At 35.1% G+C, this 25,589-nt stretch overlaps 1 protein-coding gene across 3 annotated transcripts in view; it reads right to left on the bottom strand.

The window, feature by feature from the left end:
• LOC117177326 (homeobox protein OTX2-A-like) overlaps positions 1 to 25,589 on the bottom strand; it is a 643,707-nt gene that overhangs the window by 29,223 nt on the left and 588,895 nt on the right. For all 3 annotated transcript variants that reach the window (XM_033367948.1, XM_033367949.1, XM_033367950.1), the window contains one exon: positions 1,486 to 1,692. In XM_033367948.1, the coding sequence (XP_033223839.1) occupies positions 1,486 to 1,692 (207 nt within the window). The remainder of the gene's footprint in view (positions 1 to 1,485; positions 1,693 to 25,589) is intronic.

Here is a 25,589-nt window from a genome sequence, read left to right as displayed (position 1 = left end):
TCGCTACACCACTTTACTCTAATGTTTTTAGCAGTTACACGATTTTTTTTCTCGATAATCAAATAATAAGCGCACATGCTATCATCGTGAAACTCCGTTGGGGTCTAGAAAATCTTCAAAGTGAATTTTTGAAACCCCAGAACCGATTTATAATCGGTTGCTGGTAAGTTTTGACTGTTTTATAGTTTTTGCCATTTTTGTGCAGCCTGTTCCAACAGCGTTAATATTAAATCGTGTTCGTAGATGTGCGAAAAGTAAGGGTATTCAAAACTCTTAAAATATACATTTCTTGACATATCCTGCTAAATAGTATTCTTTTCCTTTAGAGTTAAAAAAATAAAAGTATTAAAAAGTTTAAACAACGCGGCAGGAAATTTCGGAAAATATTATTAAATATTAAAGGACCGTTTGCGACAAGGCATAGGGTTAGGGGAAGAAAAAAGTTACCCACATGCCTGTGAAAGTTTGAACTTGTTTACTTGATGCGATAATGCTGCTCTGACACAGCTCATGCGTATGTCAGTTCTCATAATTAGCCCATTGACAACATTGAAAATTGCTTGCAGGTTTCTATAGCATGGTCGGCATTTACCCGATATCGAAAAGACACCGTAACGACATGGTGTCGTCCGCGTGACTGAGCGACAGGTAAATTTTAGTTTGGGAAACGAGAGAAACCCTCTCGATTTTGAGTTTATTCAATTCATAATATAAATTATACAAAATTTCTTGTCTTCTGCTCTCAAGCAGGATAGTGTTAACGCTGTCGAGTCTGGACTTAAACTAAATTTCGATTAGCTAACATTTCCGTTTGGTATATTGAACTTTACAGTGACTAGTCACTTTACAGTGACTAGTGAGCTTTTCGCTCACTAGTAACAGTATTTTTCTGACTGATGTTTGAAACTTTGCTCATCATGTTCGCGCATGATACGGAATCGGAAATTTTCGATAGCTCTAAAGAGTGACTGTTCATTGAAAAAATATGAAATTCTATTTTTCAAGTAAAGCATTTCGCCTGCAATCTTCTTTATTATTTTATCTTATAATATTGCAAAACTAAAACGAATTCATAATTCCTTAAATCTTACCATAAACATGTTTTCTTTTGAAATTTGATACTATCATAGTCGAAGTGATAATCATGAAATAATTGATATTTGGTAAGTATATCTCCCGACATAATATAAATGATTCCTCATCTATCAGGCTATCAGACTCTTGAGAACTGACAGCTTCCTTATTGAAACTCGCGCCATGTTTTTGTAACTTTTTTCAAAAAGGCCGTCAGTTCACACTAGTCACGTAACGTACCATTTCGATTCCAAACTATAAATCTCAGGTGGATTTTACAAATATATGCGTAATAAGCCCTAAATAAAAGAATAAAATTAGTTCCTGGATCGAAACCGATCTATAGTTGGTAAAGTCTATGGTTACAAAGCAAGAGTTTGAAATTGTTTATAAATTCTTTGATTCTTATACCATAATGTTTAGTTGGTGCGTGGCTGGCGAGAGATAATCCATGTTTGTATAGTAGGAGGTATAATTTTGATAACATTGTTGCTGTGTGGTGGTTGTTGTCCAGGCTAATCTCTGATGATCATTTGGAAATCCACTACTGCCTTCTGTGATAGCTGGGCTCCAAATACTACTGCTACTACCTCCACTACTGTACACGGTACCGCCTAACTGAAAATCAAGTACATTCATTGAGCATGTGCACTTGGCAACTGTGCATGTTTGAAACTGATTAAAAAATGTTCTATTAGATTGTCGATTCGGGTATAGGAAAGTATTCAGAAAAATATTGTCGTCAATGGCAACAGAAAGGGATTCTATTTAAGATATAAATTCTACTGCCATAGGGATTCAAAACGCAAGGACATAAACTGTATAAAAAAGGATTCAATAATTGTCAGGACACCATTGAACAAGAAATTTTTAAATACTTTTCAATGCAATTCAGTGCACTATTGTGACTCAAAAGGTTGTTCCTTGTAACAAGATACATTTTGATAGACCTTTTGATGGTTTCTATTATTTTCTGAAAATAAGATTTTGGGTAAAATAGCAACATCAAATTGAAAAGTATTGATTGTGGCAGTTATCTATTTTACTAGAAAACATACATGCGCACGATTATTATTATTTTTATTCTCAAGAAATTCTTAAATTAAAATATAAAACTAATAATAAAACCGAATTTTTGTTATTTCGTAGTATCTATTATTTAAAATAAGGGCAAAGATATGTGAGGACAACATTTTTGATATTGATATCTTAACTTCAGAATTAAGATACATATTTTTGTGCAATAAATAGAAAATGAAGCCGGTACATTTCTGTTACAATTTTTCAAATTATTATATTACTAGCTGTGCCCAGTGGCGGCAGCTTCGCCACCGCGGAAAGCTCGCTGTCATTACTACTATGCATCGAGAACAAACGAAATGCCATAAAAGTTGTATATTGAATAATACTAGAATGTAATCAACATACAATTTCAAGTATTTATCGTAGAATTTAGGTTTAAAAAATGTAAATTGTATTTAAGTTGTCAAATTCAGTTTTTGAAAATCCTAAATAACTTTTGAAATTTGTACACATCTTAAGGAAAACTCTAAATACGAAAAAAAGAATTAAAAACTAAAAAACATAAAATGGAAAAGGCGTTTTCAAATATTAAATCATAAAACTCGTACTGAAGTAACAGAATTTGGTTTTGAAAAATGCGAAGTCTACAGTGAAATTTGAACTAAACTTTGAAAAGTCTCTGACACCGTAAGATAGAAATATGAGCTTAAATAGAGAAAATTTTAATTGTTTTTAATTATAAAAATTATACTCCAGTCATTGAATTCAATATTTAGAATATTGAAATCAGTCGTGAAATTCTAACATAGACGGCATAAAGGCTTCAAAAATTTGTAATTTTTATAGTAGATTTCAAAAACTGCTCCCCCTCTCCACTCCATCTGTCTCTTAATACGCTTACGACCTGTTCGGGAGCCCAAAGAATATGAGTGAAAAATTTAATGCTGATTGGTTGAAAACTACGACTGTAAATGCTATTTTGCATTATTTATTCAACAAAAGATATTAGCAATTAGCGATTCAGGTTGCGGTAGGAACTGTTTCCCGTACCTAATCTACACGTGTATATACTTGCAATTCGATCTATTCGACGGTGTGGACGGTATCGAGCCTCAACTTCAAAAATTTCGATTTTATATAGTAGATTTTCGAAAAAATCGACTTTTTTCAATCTTTTTTTTTAATGAATTGAAACGTGTAGTCCGTGGGGAGAAGGATAAACGACAAATAATAATAAGCGAACGGGTAGTTTAATCATCACAAGTTTATTCATTTTACGTTCACACGTTGCTTGCGCGAACCAGACTGGCTCGGCCTTTTTCTCCTGCTTGCTCGCAAGCGCGTTTCGGTGACTGGAAAGGGGAGGGCCTCACGCAAGATAACCAATCAGAGCTCGAGCGCAAAATGAAACTTCTCGGTAACAAATTTTAGAAGGTTCTCGATTCCTGGTAAAATCCTGTTTCGAGAAGCTTCGAGAAATGTAAATACAAACATTCTTCTACACTTCGGCCATCACCTGAAATCCCTCAATATCTGCAACAATGTAACGATCGTGATCTAATTTTTTTTTTTATTACATATGGACCTTTAAATTTAGAAAGGAGTTTTTTATTAATTCCAGCTGTCGTTTCGGTATTGTGAATCATAACGTAATCCCCTACATTCTATACGTTTGAAGACATCCGCTTTTTATCGTAATATCGTTTGTTTCCTGACTGATTATATGCGATACTATCCGAAGATTTTTGTCGAGCAGTTTGGAGATCAATACCGAATAACATTTGGCTAGGTGTGTTTCCTGTGGATCGACGAACTGTGTTATTTTTTGCAAATTCCACTTGATCTAATACGTGATCCCATCTATCTGGATTTTCGCACAACTTAGCAATCATAGTAGTAATAACACGATTTAATCTTTCAACCTGTCCATTGGCACGAGGCGTGTCTACCGCAATAAGAACATGATCTATAATTTCGGATTTAAGAAATTCCGTAAAGGCGTTAGATGTAAACGCAGTTCCCCGATATGTAATTATACGTTTGGGTCTACTATAATTACAGGAATATTCTCTCATGTGTTTAATTGTTTCTTCAGATTTAGTCGATTTGCAAGGATAAAGTTTTACAAATTTAGTAAACCCATCAATTATTACAAGAAAATGTTTAAATCCTTTACATGTTTTCTCAAAGGGAACACAGTGATCGGCGTATAAAACAAGGAAAGGTTTATCTCCTTTCGGAATGTTATAGAGATATCCTTCAGGTTTTCCATTTAACGGCGAATATTCAATGCATCGGAGATAGTTCGCGACATACTCTTTAATTTTTACATGCATCCGAGAAAACCAGTAAATCTTGGAAACATTGTCAAAAACTTTATTCAACCCTACATGTCCTAAATCATCATGACAAGATCTAATTATGTTTTTTTTCCATTGATTGCAGTACGTAGCATAGCAATCTCTTATTTCTGTCTTTCCGGTACACCAGCCCGTCGCGAAGTTCATACAATTTTAGCTCTCTTTTTTCAAGATTATCCCTGATTTTAAATATTTCAACATCTCGGTCTTGACAAATTGATAGAGTTCTATCGAACATTTTCCCCCCTATCACGTGGATACAGCGACTTAACGCGTCGACGTTGTTCATGCGTTTGCCGGGTCGATGTACAATTTTGTAAACGTATCTATCCAAGAAAAGTGCAGATCGCGAAATTCGTGGGTTAACGTTTTGTTTAAAAAGCGTAAGACGGAAACTATCGCCATCCGTTATAATCTTAAATTTTATCCCGTAAAGGTATATGTGGAAACGTTTTATTACGTAAACAACTGCGAGGCATTCTAGTTCAAAGCTGTGGTATTTTGACTCTTCAGCAGTCGTTCTCTGACTAAAATACATAACTGGCCTAAAAGAGTCGTTGTCCTGCTTTTGTAACAAGATGGCCCCAAACCCGCTTTTTGATGCATCGCAATGCAGTTCTGTACCAGCTTTTGGAGAATAAATCGCTAAAAGGAGCCTACTTATCAAACACTCCTTTATCGTTTCGAACGCTTTGTTTTCGGAAACTCCAAATTTATATTTTGCATTTCCCTTGAGCAGGTCATATAACGGTTTACATAGGACGGAAACCCTAGTATGAATCGTCGAAAGTAACTGGCGAGACCGAGGAAACGAAGCAGCTCCTTTGCGTTTCCAGGTATCGGATATTTTTGAATAGCCTCAATGTGTTCTTCACTAGGACGAATACCTTGTTCGCTTACACAATAACCGAGATAGTTTATTTCCGTTTGAACAATATGACATTTTTCCAGTCGAAATTCTAAGTGATTTTTCCCTGCCACTTGAAAAACTTCGCGTAAGGTCGCTAGGTGCTGGTCGAGATCTCGAGAAGCTACCAAGATATCATCTAAATACAAAAGTATTTTATCTTGCCTCATGAGAGGTGCAAATATAGAATTTACGTAACGTTGAAAAACTCGGGGCGCGTTAGTCAGGCCAAAAGGCATCCTTAAATATTCAAACTGCCCTAAGGGAGTGACGAAAGACGTATATTTGATTGATGATTCGCTTATTTTAACATGGTGAAAGTCGTCTTTCAAATCTAGGGATGTAAAGTACTTTTTATCTTTCAGCCGATCTAGATTGTAACTGAGTGGGAAAATTATCACGTACTGTAATTTTATTTACTTCACGATAATCCATACACAGACGGATTTCACCATTTTTTTCTGGTAAGGACAATCGGACTCGCGTAAGGTGAGTTACGAGTTCTTATAAATCCTCTATCTTGCAAGTTATCCAAAATTACCTGTAATTTTTCTTTATCGGCGAAAGATGATCTTCGCGGTCGAAAACTAATATTTTGCTGATGTTTCAGTTCAATCGACATTTCAAAATCTGGTTCCGTTTTCTGCGCGTTAAAATGCTCGAGATAATCAGTTTTGTAAACCTCGAAAATTTTCTTTTTCGCATCCTTACCGATTTCTGAATTTATCTTTAAGTCTTCGCGATTACTTTCGATTTTATCAATAAAATGTATTTGAGGAATCTGGTTTATTTCATAATGAACTTCATTTAATGTACTATCAACTTGATCGACGTCACTTTTTAAAATCTCAAGATTTTCTCCAACTATGTTAATCGTTATTTCCGGACGCGTCGTGAAATCACGACCTAGTAGGGCAATTTCATGCATCGTTTCATCGGCTACAATATAAAATTTTACATCTAAATTAATACCATGAATTTAAAAATTACGGTTCAATAAATTAAGGGGTTTTAGAGGAGAATCATTAATGCCACTGAACCGATCGTTATTATCCGGAAGGGCTGAGCGCAAAGCATTAGGTACAAAACTATTCTTAATAAGGCTAATCGGCGAACCTGAATCTACCATAGCGTTTATTGAAAACTTTCAAGCATTGCCGCTTCCGTCGTCTGCTATGAAGTTTACTGGAACAATATATGCTGGCTTGAGATGCGTGGTTTGTACGACGTTCGTTGATCTCGTCAAATCAGGTTGTACACTCTTCGTTGGATCTGACGTTAGTTGTGGGCAAACCTTCGCCCAATGACTGGAAGAATTGCACCGGAAGCAAGTTCCGTTCGCACCTGTGGAAGGTGCGCTGCACTGCGACGCGATGTGTCCCATTTCGCGGAACTTATAGCACCTTATACACTTTTTGTTATTGATCACTTCACTTTCAATATTAAGCAAGTCCGTTTTTGATTGACAGTTCATTAAACGAGCTTGGTTTCGTAGCAGTTCATCGTTCACTCCGTCAATCAAATAATCATTAATTAGAGAACCAGAATAAAACACATTCTCTAATTAATGATATTAACGGTCGAAGAAAGCTCACAGTGTGGATAAACTCCAATCACTGAATTCTTAATCAAATAATCGATAAGTTCTTCGTCGTGGATTGGTACACGGTTCGCGAGGATAATTTTCTCATGGACATAGCTTGCGAATGATTCACTAGTCTGCCACATTCGCGCTTCAAATTCTTTTCTGAGTGTCAGTTTCGCAGGTCTAAAGTCGAACATTTGTTGCATCTCGCGCAAAAGGTCAGGTATACTCAATGCCAAATGTTCCGCTCTCGAGTGAAACCAGCTAAGAGCTCTGCTTTTTAAACGAGAGCTAATCAGGACCTTAGTCGCGTTATCATCGAAATCAAAAACCGATTTCAAGAGTAATATCTGTTGTTTCCAGTTAAAGAAAGTATTTTCGGTGCCGTCGAACTCACCTAGGAGGTCATTGATCACCCGAACCCCACCACTCGACGAGGATGGACCGTTTGAGGCAGCGGCCAATGATATACCAGGTCATGTTACCCCAATCTGTCGTTTTCGTGTCAGAAGATCCCGTTCTCGTTCCAGAAGTTCTCTGTCCCGTCGCAAAAATTCCCTTTCGCGTTCCATGTCTGCTAGGACATTGGCGTTATTTAGAGCCTGACCGGGAAGATCGACGCGATTCTCGTCCTGTTGTCCAACTTCGTTTCTTCCCAGCACATCAGCAATTCTTCGTTCATTCTCGCGCCTTTTGCATCCAAAGCTCTTTGCTCATCCAAAGCTCTTCGTTCTTCTAGATCTCTTTGTTCATCCAGAGCTTTTGTTCTTCAACAGCTAACTCTTCTGCGATTCTCTGTTCTTCAGTTATTCTACGTGCTTCGGCGTCCAAAGCATCCCAGATGTTCGAGTCAAATGCTGACAACCGAGTTATCAACTCTGGTTTGTTGCTCGAAGTTGGCCGACCTCTAACTCGTAAAAATTCTTTTAATTCGACCAATGTGTATTCGGTTCGATCTCTGCCTCTTGGAAGCATTTTCAGAATTCGACACACGATTTCCAAGAAAACACAACAAAACGTTCACGTATAATTTTGTTTTCCTCTCACACAGAGAGAACCAAAGGTTCCATGCACACAGCAATGGAATTACCGTATTATCTCACACAGAGAATTCAGAATTCTACGCGCACAGCAGCACAATTTTAAACTTACGCAAGTCGAAATCCCTTTTCAGCTCACACGGAGCAAGGACGGACAAGGATATTACGCATTCACGGTCCGTTCTGCATATAGAAACGAAAAAAAAAAAACAAGAAATTTACTTTTGTTTGATCCGCGTTCGCGACTCTCGCTAATCCCACTTCTGATGTTTTAGTCCGTGGGGAGAATGATAAACCAGCAATAATAATAAGCGAACGGGTAGTTTAATAATCACAAGTTTATTCAGTTTACGGTCACGCGTTGCTTGCTCGAACCAGACTAGCTCGGCCCTTTTCTCCCGCTAGTTCGCAAGCGAGTTTTGGTGACTGGAAAGGGGAGAGCCTCACGCAAGATGTCCAATCAGAGCTCGAGCGCAAAATGAAACTTCCCGATAACGAGTTTGAGAAGGTTCTCGATTCCTGGTAAAATCCTGTTACGAGAAGCTTCGAGAAATGTAAATACAAACATTTTTCTGCAAATGTTTATTTATTCAATTCTCAGGTGAAATTATGTAAAAAATATATTTTTAACATTTGTTTTTAATATAAGTTTATCTTGTTCCTTGAGTTTACAACTGTTAAAAATGGAATCTGAATTTGTGTCATTTTTAAAGAGTTTAACTTCCAAAGGTTTAATTTTCAACTCTTGAAAATTAAAGTAAATTGAGTGCTAATTTGATAACAGTTAAAAATTATGCATACACGTATTTATACAACAAGAAGATACTATAGTGACCGATATAGGACGTCGCCTGTGACGTAGCAGACGAAAGTTATGGATTTCAAGTCGTGACATCAGCTGGCAAGATGTCTGCGCGCTGAAGGACAATCAATAATATCAATTGCATGGAGCGATACATTATTTCTTAATAAACCATAATTAACCATAAGTGTATTTTGATATTATTTTTATAAAACTGTTCAATTAAATGATAAAATCGTTACAAAAATAAATGATAGCTTCTAACACTTAACTGTATAGGTTTGTAAAATGAAAAATAATATCCAACTTGAGATGTGATTGCAGAGTGAATGCACGTGATTTCACTCGATTGTAGGGTTAAGGCAGGTGATTATAGAGTGATTCAGGTGATTGCAGGTGATTGTAGAGTGATTGCAGGTGATTTTGGGTGATTGAAACGGACTGCATGTGATTGCAAGTGATTGTGAGTGATTTCAAGTGATTGTGAGTGGTCGCAAGTGATTTCACGGTGATTTCAAGTGGTTGCAAGGTAATTCCAACTTCGTATGTATACTGATTGCAAGAGTTATGTACCCCTCGGTGCAAACACACACACACACATGCAAATAAAAATCTAAAATAATTTTGTTATTTTTTTCACAACCTAATCTTAAGTTTGATCATGAAATCGATGGAACTAATTTTCTGGCTAATTTCACTATCCTAATTAGGCACCATGCTATAATGTAATAGCAAACAAAGAGAAAGTGAATTTATGTATACTACGTGCAATACGTACAAAGATATGCGCTAAGCGATATAATGCATTTTTTATAATAAACTCGTGGTAAGGTAATATAATTGATCCAAGAAATTAATAAAAGTAAGTGATGTAGAGTGAACCCTCTATTTCACCCCGAAAACGCTTTCACTAATCGTTTCAAAAGTTCTACACCTAATACTAAATCAGTTCACCTCAGATATTTGAACGAAACTTATGCTTTCAACGGATACATTATGGATCTCCTTCTTACACTAGACACCAGACTCAGTTAAAGAAGAGCACTTCCCAATCTGTCCACTTAATCAGATTTACTGCAGAAGGGGACAAGGCTTGAGTTAAGGAGCAAACTCTTTATTCCACCTTGCGAACACTTCCAGTTTCGGGTGGTCCAGAGAGCGAAGTTTGACTCAAACGCCACATGGTTGAGCCTTGAGAATCATCAAAACTGCACGAAAAGTGATTTGAGACTTTAACCTCACCAACAGCTTCCACTCGCTGCCGGAAAGGCTCCTTGGTTGATCGTGGCGCGTGCCACATGACTTACATGGCAGAATTCAGTACCGCAGATAAGTCTTGAAGTACGTGCTTCAGGGCGACCAATTTGAAATGCAATATTAAAGTAATAATGCGTATTCGCGCGCTAAAACTTGGCTCAAAACGCCGAGCGTAATGGTTTTTGTTTGGAAAAGTGTCAAGACGCGAATTGTAGATCATTAAATTTTCTTTTCTGGTTTTGAAAAGATTTAGGTACTTCATAGAACGTTCAGGTTTCACGCACTCTATTTTGCCGACCTCTATATATTCATTTTCACTTTTTCACAAAAACGGCAACTTACTCCTGAGATGTCAGAAACTCAGATTTTTATTTACAAAATTACCTGCAATGATTGTATCAAAAAATTATATTTTGAAAAATTCCTTTTACAAATGATTTTTGATTTAAGGTTTAACATTTTAAGAATTATTCAGAGTAAACCTATTTTCCATGAAACTATTCGCTACGAAGATTTATTTCGACCACTACCGAAGCTGAGTAGAGGGACTGGTTGTAGAAATCCAAATGTGATGATTGAGTCGAACGATTCTCTCTGGACAGGCCTGTCATAGACCTAAATTGAAACTGTCCTATATGCTATACGTGCACTGATTGTTTATGATGTATAGATTCAATGAAATACGTAGGAAGAAACTTGAAAATTTAATTTTTTGAGAGTATATAAAGTATTTTATCCAATTGTTTTTAACTAGCCGTTAATATAGGAAGTTTGCAATATTTTTTTCCAGAATACTTACTGCCAAGAAAGGTTTCATGCTTGAGTTATAAACGGAAATTCGCGTTTTTTTGTACGAAGCTCAAATAGATATTATGTTATTTTGATTTAAATTTTAATATTCTTATTTATTTTAATCAATCAAATAAAATATTATGCAACAATACTCATATTGTTATAAATTGTTAATAATTTATAAAAAACGTTAACTTTTTTGAGAATATTGGTTTCAATAACGAAACAAATAATAAGCAAGTTAAATTTAAAAAAAAGTCAATATATATAGATATGTATACATACATAGACTTTGAATTAATTATGGTTATAATTCTATAGTTCAGTAGTCTATACATAATTTAAATTCAATTCCAGTATTTTTGTTTTCTGATTTAAATCTGTACTTTTTGAAAAATGAAAATATGTTCATACTGGTATATTCTATAGAACGCAAAGTAATTTAATTTTTACATTCTCATCAGAGTAGGTGTTAGATTTGTGTAAAATTTGATCCCCCCCCCCCCCCGCAGTTTTTGTCAAATGTCCAGGTTTTGAGACCCCCTGAATGCGAAGAACATGTTTTTACGAATGCATCTGTCAGTATGTATGTCTGTGAAAACGATAACTTTCGAAAAATTGGTACACTCGTTTAGTGTTGTAAACTTAAGTTCAAGTTCGTTAGCCAGCCATTTTGAATAGAAATTCAAAAAGTGGGCACATTTTGAATATTTTTGAGACCACTCTTTTCAAAATTCAAAAATTCTCTGTAAGGTTATTCATAGTATTTAAAAATTCGAACAATTTATCCAAATGACTTTTTTCCTCAAATTAAAAATTATTAGAGATATAACATTTACAAAATTCCAAAAAACACATGAAAATTAAGTTTTTAAGTTAAATCACGGCCGATATGCAAAATTGGCAAGAGAGCAAAAAGTTTTATTTCTAAATTCCCCAGAAGATTATCATAACAACTTTTCGAATTTCCTTAATGAATTCAAAATTTAAATTTTGACAGCACACAAAATAATGGAAAATCCAAGTTACATTTTTTCATGCAACAATTTCACAGTATTTCAAAAGTTTCTGAACTATATTCATGCATTTTTAACAATAACAAAGTATACATATGGGGCATTTCATACTAAATAGACAACTTTTGAACCTGGCCTCTTTCGATTTGGCTGAAACTTTATAATTATATTCTACCCGACAAAAAATTTTTAGATTGTAAACTCTATAAAATTTTCGTGTTTTTTGGAAAAAAATTAAATTTTTTGAAATTCGCCATTTTTTTACATTCTTTCTTTTCCAACAAGCGTGATCGCGTGGATCTAGTTAACTGGCCGTAGGTAAGTCTTTGATTGTCACGCCCTAACTTATCGATCTAATTAAAGTGCTGAATTTCAATACTATTTATTTCAGAATCAAATTTGTTATAATATGCTCAAGTCTAAAATATTTATTAAATATGATATACTGAGAAGTCATCTTCTTGCATTTATTTTATTATATAAACAAAATTTCTAGAAAAAGAAAATTTGAAAAACTGAAAAAAAATTTAATAAAAAAAAAATTGAAAAGAAATTGGCCCACTCTGGGATTGGCGGGAATAGCCGCATAATTAATTGAAGTTTTTTTTTAGCAAAATAAATAGCAAACTTCAAAAAATTTACGGTTTTTTCCAAAAAACAAAAAAAAATTTTAGAGTTTACTATCTAAAATTTTTGTGTATTTTTTTTGTAAAGTGCATTTAATTATAAAGATTTTGAAAAAAACGTCACGATCGGACATTTTTTGACAATGTTATGACAGTTTGAAAAAAGAACCATTTTTTTTGAAAAATTCATTACTTTTTTTGAGGTGGGTAAAAAAATTAAAAAACAAAAAGTGTTTTTAGTCGGGTAGAATATAATTATAAAGTTTCAGCCATATCGAAAGAGGTCAGGTTCAAAAGTGGTCGATTTGGTATGGAATGCCCCATATATAATTAAAAGTTTGTCATAAGGACAACCGCACAATTTCGCCGGGAGCGAGTGCTAATCTGAAAAACTACACCCGATCTCAGCGAAATCGCGCCACAAATTTCAGCCACAACCACGTCTCACGACCGTGAGATAGGTGGCTACAGTTTGTAAGGGAATCAATACGACGATCCGGCAAAAGTATCGTGCAACCTCAGGACACGGAGCGACCCTAGGTGGACCGTCTTCTGCATATTTCCCACAAGTGTTTTAGCATATTGCTCACACGCAGGGATGCTTTTCAGGCTTCTAAACAGTGAAAAATTGGCACCTCTGAGAGCCCCGATGATAAGGACGATTAGTTTAAAAGAATATTCCCGGTGCAATCGTCGCAACTCCCTTATAAGGTCTCTATACCTCTATTTCTTTTCATTCTCCTTGGCTATGATGTTTTTGTCAGCTAGTGCCGAAAATTCGATAACGAACATGGTTCACTTCTCGAAATTGAGGAGAGCCATGTCAGGCCTCGAGTATGCAACAGAAACAATTGCCGAGAATATTAAGTTCCAGTATGTGCGGCATTTCTCATTCTCGAAAATTGACTCGGTTTCCCCAGGAGCATTTAGAGGAGCGATATTAAGGTTAATTCTATAAGAGTGACAGAGATGGAAATAAAGCAGACTTAGTGCCGCATTGTGCCCCTGAATGTAGGTTGTTTCTCCATGAGTTGGACAACTAGATAGTATTTGTACTAAATGCTCGGGGTGTGCATAGCACGCCCTGCAGCTATCATCGGGAATGTCTTGGCTCAAAATGTGGCGACGGTATGTAAAGGTAGAAATGACACCATCTTGACATGCGTAAATGAAACCCTTCGTGCCAGACTACAATCCCGGTGATTTAAGGATAGCAAAGTTAGCTCACACGAGATTGACTGATCCTCCAAATTTCTGTGAAAGATGATGTGCATCCTCTTATCAAGGAGCTGTTCAGGGAAAGTTTTCTCTTGTGCTTTCTTAATCCGGGCTTTCAGGAGTGAGTACTCGAGATAGATTAGATTTGATGCATTTTGCTCACCCCTAGTACTGAAATTAAGTCTGAGTATTTCAGCAGCCTCCTCCACTACTTTGTACAGAAACGCTTCTTTGCCCACTTCTTTGTGCTTCCTGACTATTTTAAGAAGATGGTCACTTCCATTTGCGAATCTATGTGCTGTACACAGAATAATTCTGTTGTGAAGACATTCAACATTCAAAATTCTGTTTCGGGGAGTATCCTTTAGAGATGTCACATCCTGAGTTCAGCTCTGTGGCACGTCCAGGTATGTATAAGTCTATCTAGCGCAAAGGTGTCGTATAGCGCTTCTATCGACGAGCTCAGGGTCTTCAGGGATGCCATTAAGCTTTCCTGTCTTGAACTAAACCTTAGCACATTTGTCTAAACCAAATTCTATTCCTATTTCCTTATTATATCGTTAAACAATCTCTAGAGATGAATGTAGTTGCTCTTTGTTTTTAGCGAAGATCTTAAAATCGTCCATCTAAAAGACATGAGTGACCTTGAAATTTCGATCTGCAGGTTTTCCGGAAAAGTACTCGTTGGAATGGCGAAGTGATAGAGATAGTAGCAATAATGTGAGGCAAAAGAGGAGTGGGCTCATGATGTCGTCCTGAAAGACACCTCTCTGAAAGGTGACCTTGCTGGTTGTCACACGATTTTTTCCAAATGAGATAGCAAATATGTTTTTCCAAAGTGGCATCAACCTCTCTATACACTGCTCGATGTGCCGGTGAACATTTAAGCTTTCCAAAAGACACATCCTAAGTCTATGGGAGGTAGAATTTTAAGCATTCCGGTAATCAATCTTGACCATCGATAGATCGCGCTGGTAGTATGCTGCACCCTTGAGACACATCTATCAATGAGCAGGTTTTCCCGACATCCTGCTACGCCTTTCTTTGAGCCGCTTTGTTCATACATTTCCTGCCACACAAGTACAATTGCCCAAACAATCCTATAATTTAGGATAGCTGTGAATATCTTATACAGTGTGTTCAGACAAGGGATTAGCCTGTAATTCTTCGGGTCAGCTAAGGTGCCTATTTTCGGCAGGAGTATTCTGCGCCCTTTTACCACCCACTCCGGAATCGGTTCTTCCGACTTTCAATATGAGGTGAAAATACGGGCCAAATGCTGATGAAATGGAGGAAAATTCTTCCACCAGAAGGTGTTGATACAATCTGAGATATTATACAACAGTAAGCTTAAATTACAACACTAGAGACTTCAGCATTCTGAGGGCTGATATTTAAAGCCAAATTCATCGTAATATCTAACTATACCATCCTTTTCTTTAAATAAATATGACTTATTAGCTTAGTAAATAAAAGTTAAGTATCTTTAAAATGGAGGTGTATTATATTGAAAATAAACGGTGGTTTTAAAGAACTGTTATATAATGATTTAAGACTAAATCAGTTTAAAATTTCAGCTGTAACCACGTTTTACGACCGTAGGTTAGGTGGCTACAGGCTGCGATGTACTCAATAACATGATTTCGCAAAAGTCACGTGCGCCCTGATGACAAAGACCAACCCAAGAACTACCACATTCGGTATTAGGATATTGCTGTAAGAGTAACAGAGATGGTAATAAAGCACCCTTAGTGTCTAATTATGCCTTTGGATGTAATTCGTTTCCGCAGGAGATATAAAACTAGATAGTATGTGTCCTAGATGCTTTATATTCGTGCGGAAAATGCCGTATATCCTCTTGTCGAGAAGCTGTTCGCGAAAGTTTTCCCCTGTGATTTTTTTAACCTATTCACTGACAGTGACATATATACGGGCAAAAAAAGTCGTTTCCCTTTTGCATCATGACTCATACGTTAAAAAAGGTGGATCCAATATGGCGGACATAAATGATTGAAAATGTTCGAATCTTGATCAAATTTATGATACTTATTGTTTTAGGATCACTTAATTAAATCTGGTGTTAGATTTTCAAAATTCAAAATCGCGGATCCCATATGGTGGATATGATTTATTAAAAATGTTCAAATCTTGATAAAATGGATGACAATGAGGTTCTTGGGGTCGCTAAATCGAAATCTAGCGCTGTATTTTCGAAATTCAAAACAGCAGATCCAATGTTAGAGACATGAATTATTAAAAATGTTCGGACCTTATTAAGATTATCAAAGATGTTTCAAAATTTATTGAACTATCTATATTTATGTTTTTGAATTTGTTGAAGTGCCAACTGTCCAATATAAGATTTATTTTAAAGACTCTGTAAGCATAAATATTAACAATCCGCTCAAGTTGTAAACATTTTTGATAATTTTCGTCAGCCATATTGGAGACGCTATTTTGAATTTTGAAAATCTAGTATCATATTTTGATTTAGCGATCACAAAACCATAGCATCCTCAAATTGTATCCAGGCCGGAACATTTTTAGCAACTCATGTCCGTCATGTTGAATGCGCTATTTAAAAAATTTTAAATCGAACTTTAGATTCAAAATCAGCGACCCCAGGAATATATGCAAAAGCAATTTTTCCAGACCTCGAAATTCTTAATATTTCATAACCGCAATTTTGAATTTTAAAAATTCAACATTAGATTTAAAATCAGCTACCCCAAAAACCTAACTGCCACCAACTTTGTGCAGATCCAAACATGTTTACTATTTCATATCTGCCTTATTGGACCCGCCTTTTTTAATTTTTTTAATTCAACTTCCGATTTAGATTTAGTGACCCCAAAAACATTGACCTTGCAAATATCACGTAATTCAAAAGTGTTTTTTAAAACCATTTTGGCACAATTTGCTTTAATGAATTTTACTCACCCCTGATATTAAAGTCAAGGCCAAGTGTTTGAGCAAACGCTTTCGCTATTTAATACAGAAACGCTCCTCTGGCTATTTCTTTGTATTTCCTGACCATTTCGAGAAAAGGGTGTCTCCCATTTGCGACGATATGTGCTTTATCTAGAATAATAATAAAAACTTAAGGTGCATGCTTTTTTTCATCTGCATAACTTTTCTTGATCCGATAACGAGGATCTGAGCTCGTCTTTCGCTAATGGAACCACTTAAAATAAATAGAGTACAATCCGGTTAGCATGTTTGTTGTAGATACTCGTTGCAGGTCCTCGCAGACAGTTCAGAAGACCGTCTGGTCTCGGAGCGGAATAGTTTTTCATTCCTCTTAATGCTTTTCTTACCATCCCGTCGATGATAGGTAGGTATTCTTCCTCAGGTGTTATCAGGTCACACAGCTCCTTCAAGTTATTTATCTTCGCTGATTTTTCTTTCAGCGGATGCTGGACTTCATGAAATCCTTTCCACTATACTTCGACCTCCTCTGGTTTGGGCGGGTTGTCGACAGTGACGTGGCAGTTCGCATCCATGAAAGCTCTCGGTACATTATATGCACTACGTTTAATAGTCCAGAGCTCAGGCTCTTCGGAAAAATCTCAACGAAGCTCGTCATCAAGTTTAGCCAGATATTTGTGCTTGAGAGAAACCTCGATATTGATGTAAAAAGCCTATGAGAGATGGTATGTTGTTTTATTTTCTTTTGCGTCTACAAGAAACCAGCGAATGTAGAAAATTAAATGATACTTCGACGACTTTCAGCCCATTAAAAAGTTTATTAAATCATTTTCGGGATAAAAAACTTTTGGTTACGTTTCGAGAACAGCCTAGTCTCATTACAAGACCTAAATCGTACATGAATTCGATCAATGCTAAAGAATGACAATAATACGAATAAAATACTAATGTATTATTTTTGTATCTTGCCTTGATAAAATTTGAAATTCGGAGGGAAAAAATTGATAGATGCATAGATGACTCATTGAGAAAATCCAGTTTCAGTGCTCATATTTATTTCAGGATTTCTTAAAGAGATTGTTCTGTGAAAAGTTTAATAATTATTAATGGAAATTCAAATAGGTTGAAATTAAAAATTTTAAAAGTAAAGAAAAGATTGAAAATAGACAGTACATTAATTATGCAATGAATGTGGAGTAAAAATCAATAGTTGTTAATATTTTCGAGGAAACTGAAAATATATATTCATTTTAATAAATTAAGTAGAACAATAAATATTTTTATAAATATATTAATAATTACTGGCAAGACTTAATTGAAAATTTTAGCACAAATATTCTGGTAACATATTATAAGAATCAATAAAAAAGTCCAAGCTAGTTTAATATTGTTTTTATGTTCTTTAACGTTATTATAAATGCAACTAAGAAACGGTGTAGAAACCATCTCTTTTTGTTTACAAGAATTAAGTTTTCATTGCTATTATTTATAATATCATTGCCATCAAGTTGGTTTCTTTTTGATTCCAATTCTTTTAACCTTATTTCAATGTATTTTTCACTAAAATGGGTGGGATAGTTGCTATAATTAGGTTACTTTTCGAATAGATTACATTAGTTAGCTTTTTAATAATGCCTATTTTATGTAGGGTCGGATTTTGGATATGAAATTTGAAAATCTTCTTGAGTAATTTTCTTTTTTAAGCCAATTAGTAATTAAAAGGTCATTATCTCCTCTAATAACTTCTATATTTGAGAAGTTGATAAAGTTGTTTGCTTCGATTTCAAACGTAAACTGTAAACTCTGGTAGTAAGAATTAAAAACTGATATTAATGAATCTAACCTATCTCTTTATATAATAAGGAAAGTGTCATCGAAATAACGGCAGTATATGGGGATAATAAATAGTTGTATAAATCTATACAACAATTAATTTTTTTCTCCGAATTTAAAATTTTACCCAAGGTAAGAACCGAAAATAATACAGTCGTATCATATTCGTATTATTGTAATTCTTTAGTATTGATCGAATAATCTAGTGGTGGTCTTAATTAAATTTCGATCATTTTTTCTAAAATTTCCCCCTGTCTCTTTCTAGAATAACCTTTTCTTATGGAGAATAAAGTATTATTAAATCTTTTGCACTACTAACTTAAGGTAAATTTAGCTGTACCATACATGGTACGTTGCCCTCTTCCCACAGTATGAATGTGCATTCCTATAACATGTGATTCTTTAGGTGAACAAGAATTGTGGATTTTCACATTTGTTTTGTAAACATCAGTTATTGTAAGTTTGGATGGAAATTAAACATATTTTTAACTGAATATTGAACAGTAAATTGTTACTTCCTATGAATTGAAACATGCAATTAACATTTATCATAAGTAATTTAAAAGTTATGTTATATTGTCGCAAGACTTGAAGCAATCCGTACATAATCCAACATCACATTTTTCGTAATAATAGCGAGATTTGGTATTACAATTCGTTCCACTGCAGCGTCGTCATTTCTGATTTGGAAGTTTCTCTAAGAAATGGCCTTTGTGCTTACATCTTGCTTTATCCAATGTTTCAATTGTCCGAAACCCAGTTTTGTCTTTTTCTGGGCGTTTCTTCTGGAGTTTCTTCAAGTATGTCAGTACAATTCCTCTTCTGAATTCCACCTGAGATATGTTCTTTCCAGCATGTCGATGCAGAATACAGGAATTTTAAAGCGATAAATTCAGCATCCTGGTAACTAACGGACAATAACATTTTTTGTTCCTTATCTGGATACGGTAAGATTCACGTTTTGGTTCATCCGGCCTGTATCACCCATTCCATTATTATACTCACTCAGCAGTGCAGGGTGGGGAAGCTGGACCTGAGCCTTGCTTAAAAATGAATACCGAGAAACTTTGGTCACAGGATTAATGCCGTGTGTATTAGAACAAGCAGCAACTGCCGAATTATCCACCCATTTTCAGAGGAGAACATGATGTGGCTTATTTATGATACTCTCTATGTGACCTCGAGGAAACTTTTTCAAAACTTTGTTGCTGAGCTTGTTGCATGTGTGAAAGGAGAGCAAATGTTGTAAACAAATTGTCGATGTAGAAATGGAAAGTTAAGGAGTTTAGTTTTTCTGGTTTCACTCACTGGGTGTATTCAGTAACCACACTTGTAACCAAAACCAATAGGGTTTGTTGGGATGAACTGTTTTAGATTAAATTCACCAAATACCTTAATACACTCTCATCGTATGAAATATTTTCTCAGAAACGAAATGTAAAGAGAATTTCTTCTTCATTTTATCTATTAGCGGACTTATTTTTCAAAATTTATCTCTTAATCTAGGGTTGAAAACCTCATTATCAACGACATGAAAGCATCGGAGGATTTGTTAGAATCGCTTGAGTCGCATAGGATCATGAATTATGCGTACTTAGGTATCAGGAAACCTTTTTCCATACAGCCTCTTAGAAGGCAAGTAATGTTAGCTTGACAAAGTTTCAAAGTCTCCTTTGATCCATTCAACAATAATCTTAAGAGCAACCTTACATTTATTCGAGCACTTGGTTATGACACCAGTTTTTACAGATTTTAGAGTTTTTCCCCTCTTTAGAGAAGCATTTTTGTTAAATTTCTCGCTTGTGGAAATCGTTGAACTAGTTCGAGGTCAAGGAATATTAGCAGGAGAAGGAGCAGAACGGTTTGTGCTGATATTCACATTTATGTCTGAATATGTCCTATTGATCTTATGATTGGTGATGGATATTGATCGTAAAGAGATCTTACTTCCGCTTCAGCTACCAGCTGCCGTTTGCTTAGGTTATCCATGGACACAACATAGGAATTTTCATCTCCTGAGTCTTCATCAGTCATGCAGTTTGAATGAGGAGGAGCAATATGAATATTTCTTTAAAATACCTGATAACTGTCAGCTAAAAGAAGATCGATCACCTGTTGCACCGTTAACCCGAGCTCTAAAAGTGATGCCAATTTCCTGAGAACGCGGAAAAAATAAAATGCTCCCACTTACGTGCGAACTGGGAAACTTATCATATATGTGATACACAACTTTATAACTGATTACGCTCATGTGACAAACAAAAAGTTATTACTATCCATAATATTTCTGACGGCAAACATCTATGTTACCATAATATGTGGAAATAAAATGATTAGGAACAGTGGATAAATAATAATACTTACTCTTTGTCGAACATGATGAAGATGTGAGAAAATTTGCGAAAAAAGATAGTAGAAACCCCCATGGAAAAGGAAGGGGTCAGATTATGGGGACTGCAAGTGTACAACTGACGGAAAGATAGCTGACCATGATGTTTGAACCATTGCGAGTTCAAAAATAACTTGTATTTACATCCACTCGACCCACAAATTACCTCATCTACCGGCACATATATGGTGCATGGCCTACTACTGGATTCCGTGAATTAATTGAATAAAAACTTTTTAACGGTCTATTTACTGGATATTGATATTTCTCCGGTTCCTTAAGCATCGATATTCCTACACTGGATAGCTACCAGTCATTTCTCAACGGGCACAAAATTTAAAGTAAAGACGTAAATTTAGACGTAAAAATTAAACGTAAAGGCGTCATATAATCTGACGATGGCTTTATGATATCGTAAAGATACCGCCCAACTGAAAATTTCTATATAGGATCCTATATTGGAGACATTTAGGTTCCTATGTAAGATCCAGCAGTAGAATGTAACGACATGGGCATAGGATGTCGTGAAATTGACGTAAAGATTACGTAACGATGTCGTAATGATATCTGTAAATTTTTCGCCAACTGAGGAACATTCCTGGACAATTGTTCGCGACTGCTAAGAATCCGGAAAAATTATATAATGTTTCTTTGTCGCCATAAAGTTTCTTCTTCAATCTAAGAAAATATGTCCTAAAAGAAAAAAATAGATGGGCAGTCAATCAAATCTTACATAATATCGAGGGGGGTATAGAAAATGATTATTGTTACTCACATAATACTTTAAAAGCCCTTTATTAAATACTGTAATCATATTTAGCAGAAAACCTTGGCATCCCAATTTCCTAAAAAAGCTGTTAAAAATCAAACAATTTAAAGACTTTCCCTACGCAAAAAATTTTAAAAAATTAGATTATCTCATTTTTCACTTAAAATATTGACTTTATTTGAAAATTACATTGAAAGAATTTGTACTTCCCTGCTTGTAGCAATGATATAAAGAGCAACCCGGGCCTCACGACGAGGACGTCGTTGCATATTGAGTCGCAACGCAAGCAGTCCTAAAAACACACCTTTCAGAGCTTCATGCTTTATGCCACTCCTTACCTCAGCTTCTTTTTTGAAAATTTTTGATCTGCTTTCGTTTCCACCTTCGTCATTCCCTGTCTTGATCGCAAAAGTATCCTTATGATCCTGTCTTAATTTTTTTCTCCAAAAGTAGAAGCAGCAGCTTCTGTTACTGCTTTGATGCAAGAACTCGTGAAGCTGTGAATGTGTTAAAGTTTTGTTTAAACCAATGTACCCTGGCGTAATTTTCTGTTGCGTTAAAGTATAATTTTGGTATTTGAAAAGTTTGAAGCGGAAGTTCACTTATCTTTTCTTTTCTGGATCTTCCTCTTTTTCTATAAACTTTTTCCTTATCATGCTGTTGCAAACCCTTTTCTCTCATGGATAGCGTATCATCATAAATTATTGCTAGTCAAATGGTGGTTAAAATGGAGCGTTTCTATACTAAATAGCGAAAGCGGCTGCTCGAACACTTGTCCTTGACTTTAATATCAGTGGTGAGTAAAATGCATTAAAGAAAATTGTGCCAAAATCGCTTAAAAAACACTTTTGAATTACGTTATAGATCACGATTACTAGACGTTAAATAATTTACATGATTCATCGTACCAGGATTCAGAGCTGCGAAATCAGGTGGACAGTTTCCCGAAGCAATTGCAGAGCTACTTCGATACAAATATTTTTGATTTGTACTCAGATCTTTAAGAACCTCCGCTGCAAATTCTGGTACTTCTGCTTTGATTATTTTAAAGTTCGCAATAGGTAACTGATCGCAGTTTCCTAATGCTCTACCTATTGGACCCGATAGCGTATTTTGTTCTTTAATCTTATCGCCCATTGCATATATCAGTTGACGTAAAGGTAATACATTGCAGTGTCACAGTTAAGCTGAGGATTGCAGGCATTTCTTGAAATTGGTATCTACGGACCTGATAACTCTATCTTTGCTTTCTGTGCTAACTGGCGTTCCATCGCAACCAACAACTGCAAGGTTTTTAATATTTGCTGTTTTTTGCTTGCAAAACTCACATGTACCTTCGCGAATAGTCGATGCGTGACCAGAAGATGAAGTAAAATGATTCAGGTATTCGTCACCTGATTACTTGATATAAGAAACATGCTCTTCTTTGATTGATTGATTTAGTTATTTATTTGGACAAAGAAAGCCTAACAGCTTAAGAAAACCATTAATAGGGCTACAATATGTACATAAAGTATTGTATAGAATGTGAGCAGGCAAATAATTAAGAATTTTAACTGGGTGTTTTGTGTTCGATGAAGTTGTGAACAATATGTGTGAATTCGGAGATGGAGGAGCAAAATAAGTCAATATCATCGCTGAGAAGTGACAATATAAATTTGTCTGCATTGCTAAACATATCAAATAGTGGAGCACGCCGCGGTATTGATAAAGATAAGTAGAACGGAGGTGTATTACGTGAGTCAAGATTCGTGCGAATTTGCGTCTGTCATCCAGTGACCAAATGTCAAATCGAAAACGCAATGCTTCATGGTCTATTGTGTATGCCAGGTGGTTTCCTCTTTTTTTGAACGAGAGATTTTAAATCATGTCTTTGTTGCAAATGAGGATCTTCTGCTAATATTCATTGTTTCGGAAGTATGAAATCATCCTCACTAAGATTTTCATCACTTGATTTTGATATTTGTAAAGCAACTTGGGCTTTCGCAAGGCAAGCTACTTCTGTCTACTTCCTGTCTTCCCTTTCTTTTAGTCCTTGTTTCTAATTATTGTCCAAATGTCTCGAGGGACTGAAATTTTAAAATCACAAAAATTGATCTTTTTTAAATAGTTATTACAATTATAGTATATTTCAATATTATAGTTAAAATTGACGGAAATATCCAATTTGACAAGAAAGCATGCCACACCGCCAGAGGATAGCACGCTGCCTGATGGTACTAAGTGCCCGCGGAGCTATCATTGGCGGCGTGGCATGCTTTCTTGTAAAATGGATATTTCCGGCCATTTTTAATGAATTGATTTGAAAATTTTATGAAATCTTTATATATGAATAAGGAACGAATGTTTTATGGGAATTTGTTTTATCTCCAAAGTTCCGTTCATACTTTTTGTCGGCGAAACTGAAAAAACGGGGTTACCAATCCGTATAAATTTGCGAATAAATATTCATACACGATCAGCTACTTTTAGCCTTTGTTAGTTTATAGGCATCTTTAGGGTATATATCGTGTGTGCATCGACGTATCAAACCGTTCCGATAATATCTGCCCAACTTAGGATGACTTACTTCTTAAAAAGTGATTTAATTTAGGAACGAATTTTTTTTCAGTTTTTCATGCTTATTATAAAAAATACTCATCTGATGAAAAAAGAAAATACAGAAAAAAGTTTTTTTTCATTATTTTCTACAAGCCTATATTAAAAAAAATTTTTTTTGACTTTTTAAATTTCCGTCCTCTGAGATGTTTGGACAATTATTTTACCCGATCTTGAGTGATGGGCTATTGTTTTGATCCAGACCCTCAACTAGAGATAAACTTTGGCAGCTGTCAGACAGGTAAGTAGTAAGGAGCACTACGGGCCGCCAGCCGCCTACTTCCACTCCTCGGTGGTCTGTCTGGACTGGCGCCTTCTCCCTCCACGACGCAACAAGGTTATTGACCCCTGATGTTTGCCTGGGTCTTGTCTCGCTGCTCGCTCGTATTTACTTAAATTCTAGGAACGGAAGATAAGGAATAGATAAATAATAGAGGGGTTTTCCCTGAATAGTATACTGATGCATGCTTAGCGAAGTTTCGCTGACTTTATGGCGCCATATTTAAAGGTTTACTTATGGTTTATTAGATTTCAGATTAGTAATGTAAGAATAGTTAACTTATATGATTCTACTTTAATGACTTTAATTAATAAATAATAAGTAAGATATAAATTAAATTTAAAAAAAATGATAATCTAGTTTATTTCTAATATGATTCGATGAGATTAAATGAGTGAAACACATACAGTAGATATCAAATATAAAAACTGTGTTATTGGAAATATTCAAATACTTACACACAAAAAATAGAAAAATGTAATAACGTAATCAAAATAAGAGTAAAATGAGTAAATAAATATTTATATAAATTTTTATAATTCGTGAGTTAATTACAAAGCAGAAAGATAGATAGAGAAAGAGAGACGGAGGGAGAAACTACATTTAGTAATTAAATAATAAATATTAATATATATTAATGTGATGTAATATATATTATATATGAATAACAAATTAATAAAGTATTTGTGGCTGAATTTCCTCTCGCTGAAGAGCCGTGCGCTAGACAAATGTATTTGTTTCAATTTTATTAATGGAAGTTAAGGAGGTGTGAAAGAGGAAATTTCTAGGAATTGCATGTTAGTATCAGGATACATTTGTAAATGTCTGTTTGATGCAATATTATAAAGTAGCAGTTATGGCTTCGCAGTTTTAAACTAATGCGAAAAAGAATAATATTTATATATAATTTTACTTTCATAACTTTAATTTGGAATTAAAAAGCAAAAAAGTATATAATTGGAAGTCAGTTAAATCTTAAAATAAATTTAAAACATTGTAAATATTATTTATAGTTTTGGGAGAAAGCCCGTTGAAATCTTCCCCCTGAGAAAGAAGCTTACCTAATTATAATATTTATATGCATGAACATAT

This window comes from Belonocnema kinseyi, chromosome 7, assembly GCF_010883055.1.
Source record: "Belonocnema kinseyi isolate 2016_QV_RU_SX_M_011 chromosome 7, B_treatae_v1, whole genome shotgun sequence".
Lineage (NCBI taxonomy): Eukaryota > Metazoa > Arthropoda > Insecta > Hymenoptera > Cynipidae > Belonocnema > Belonocnema kinseyi.
The sequence above is the reverse complement of the archived record's forward strand: the minus strand, read 5'-3'. Positions and strand labels throughout refer to the sequence as shown.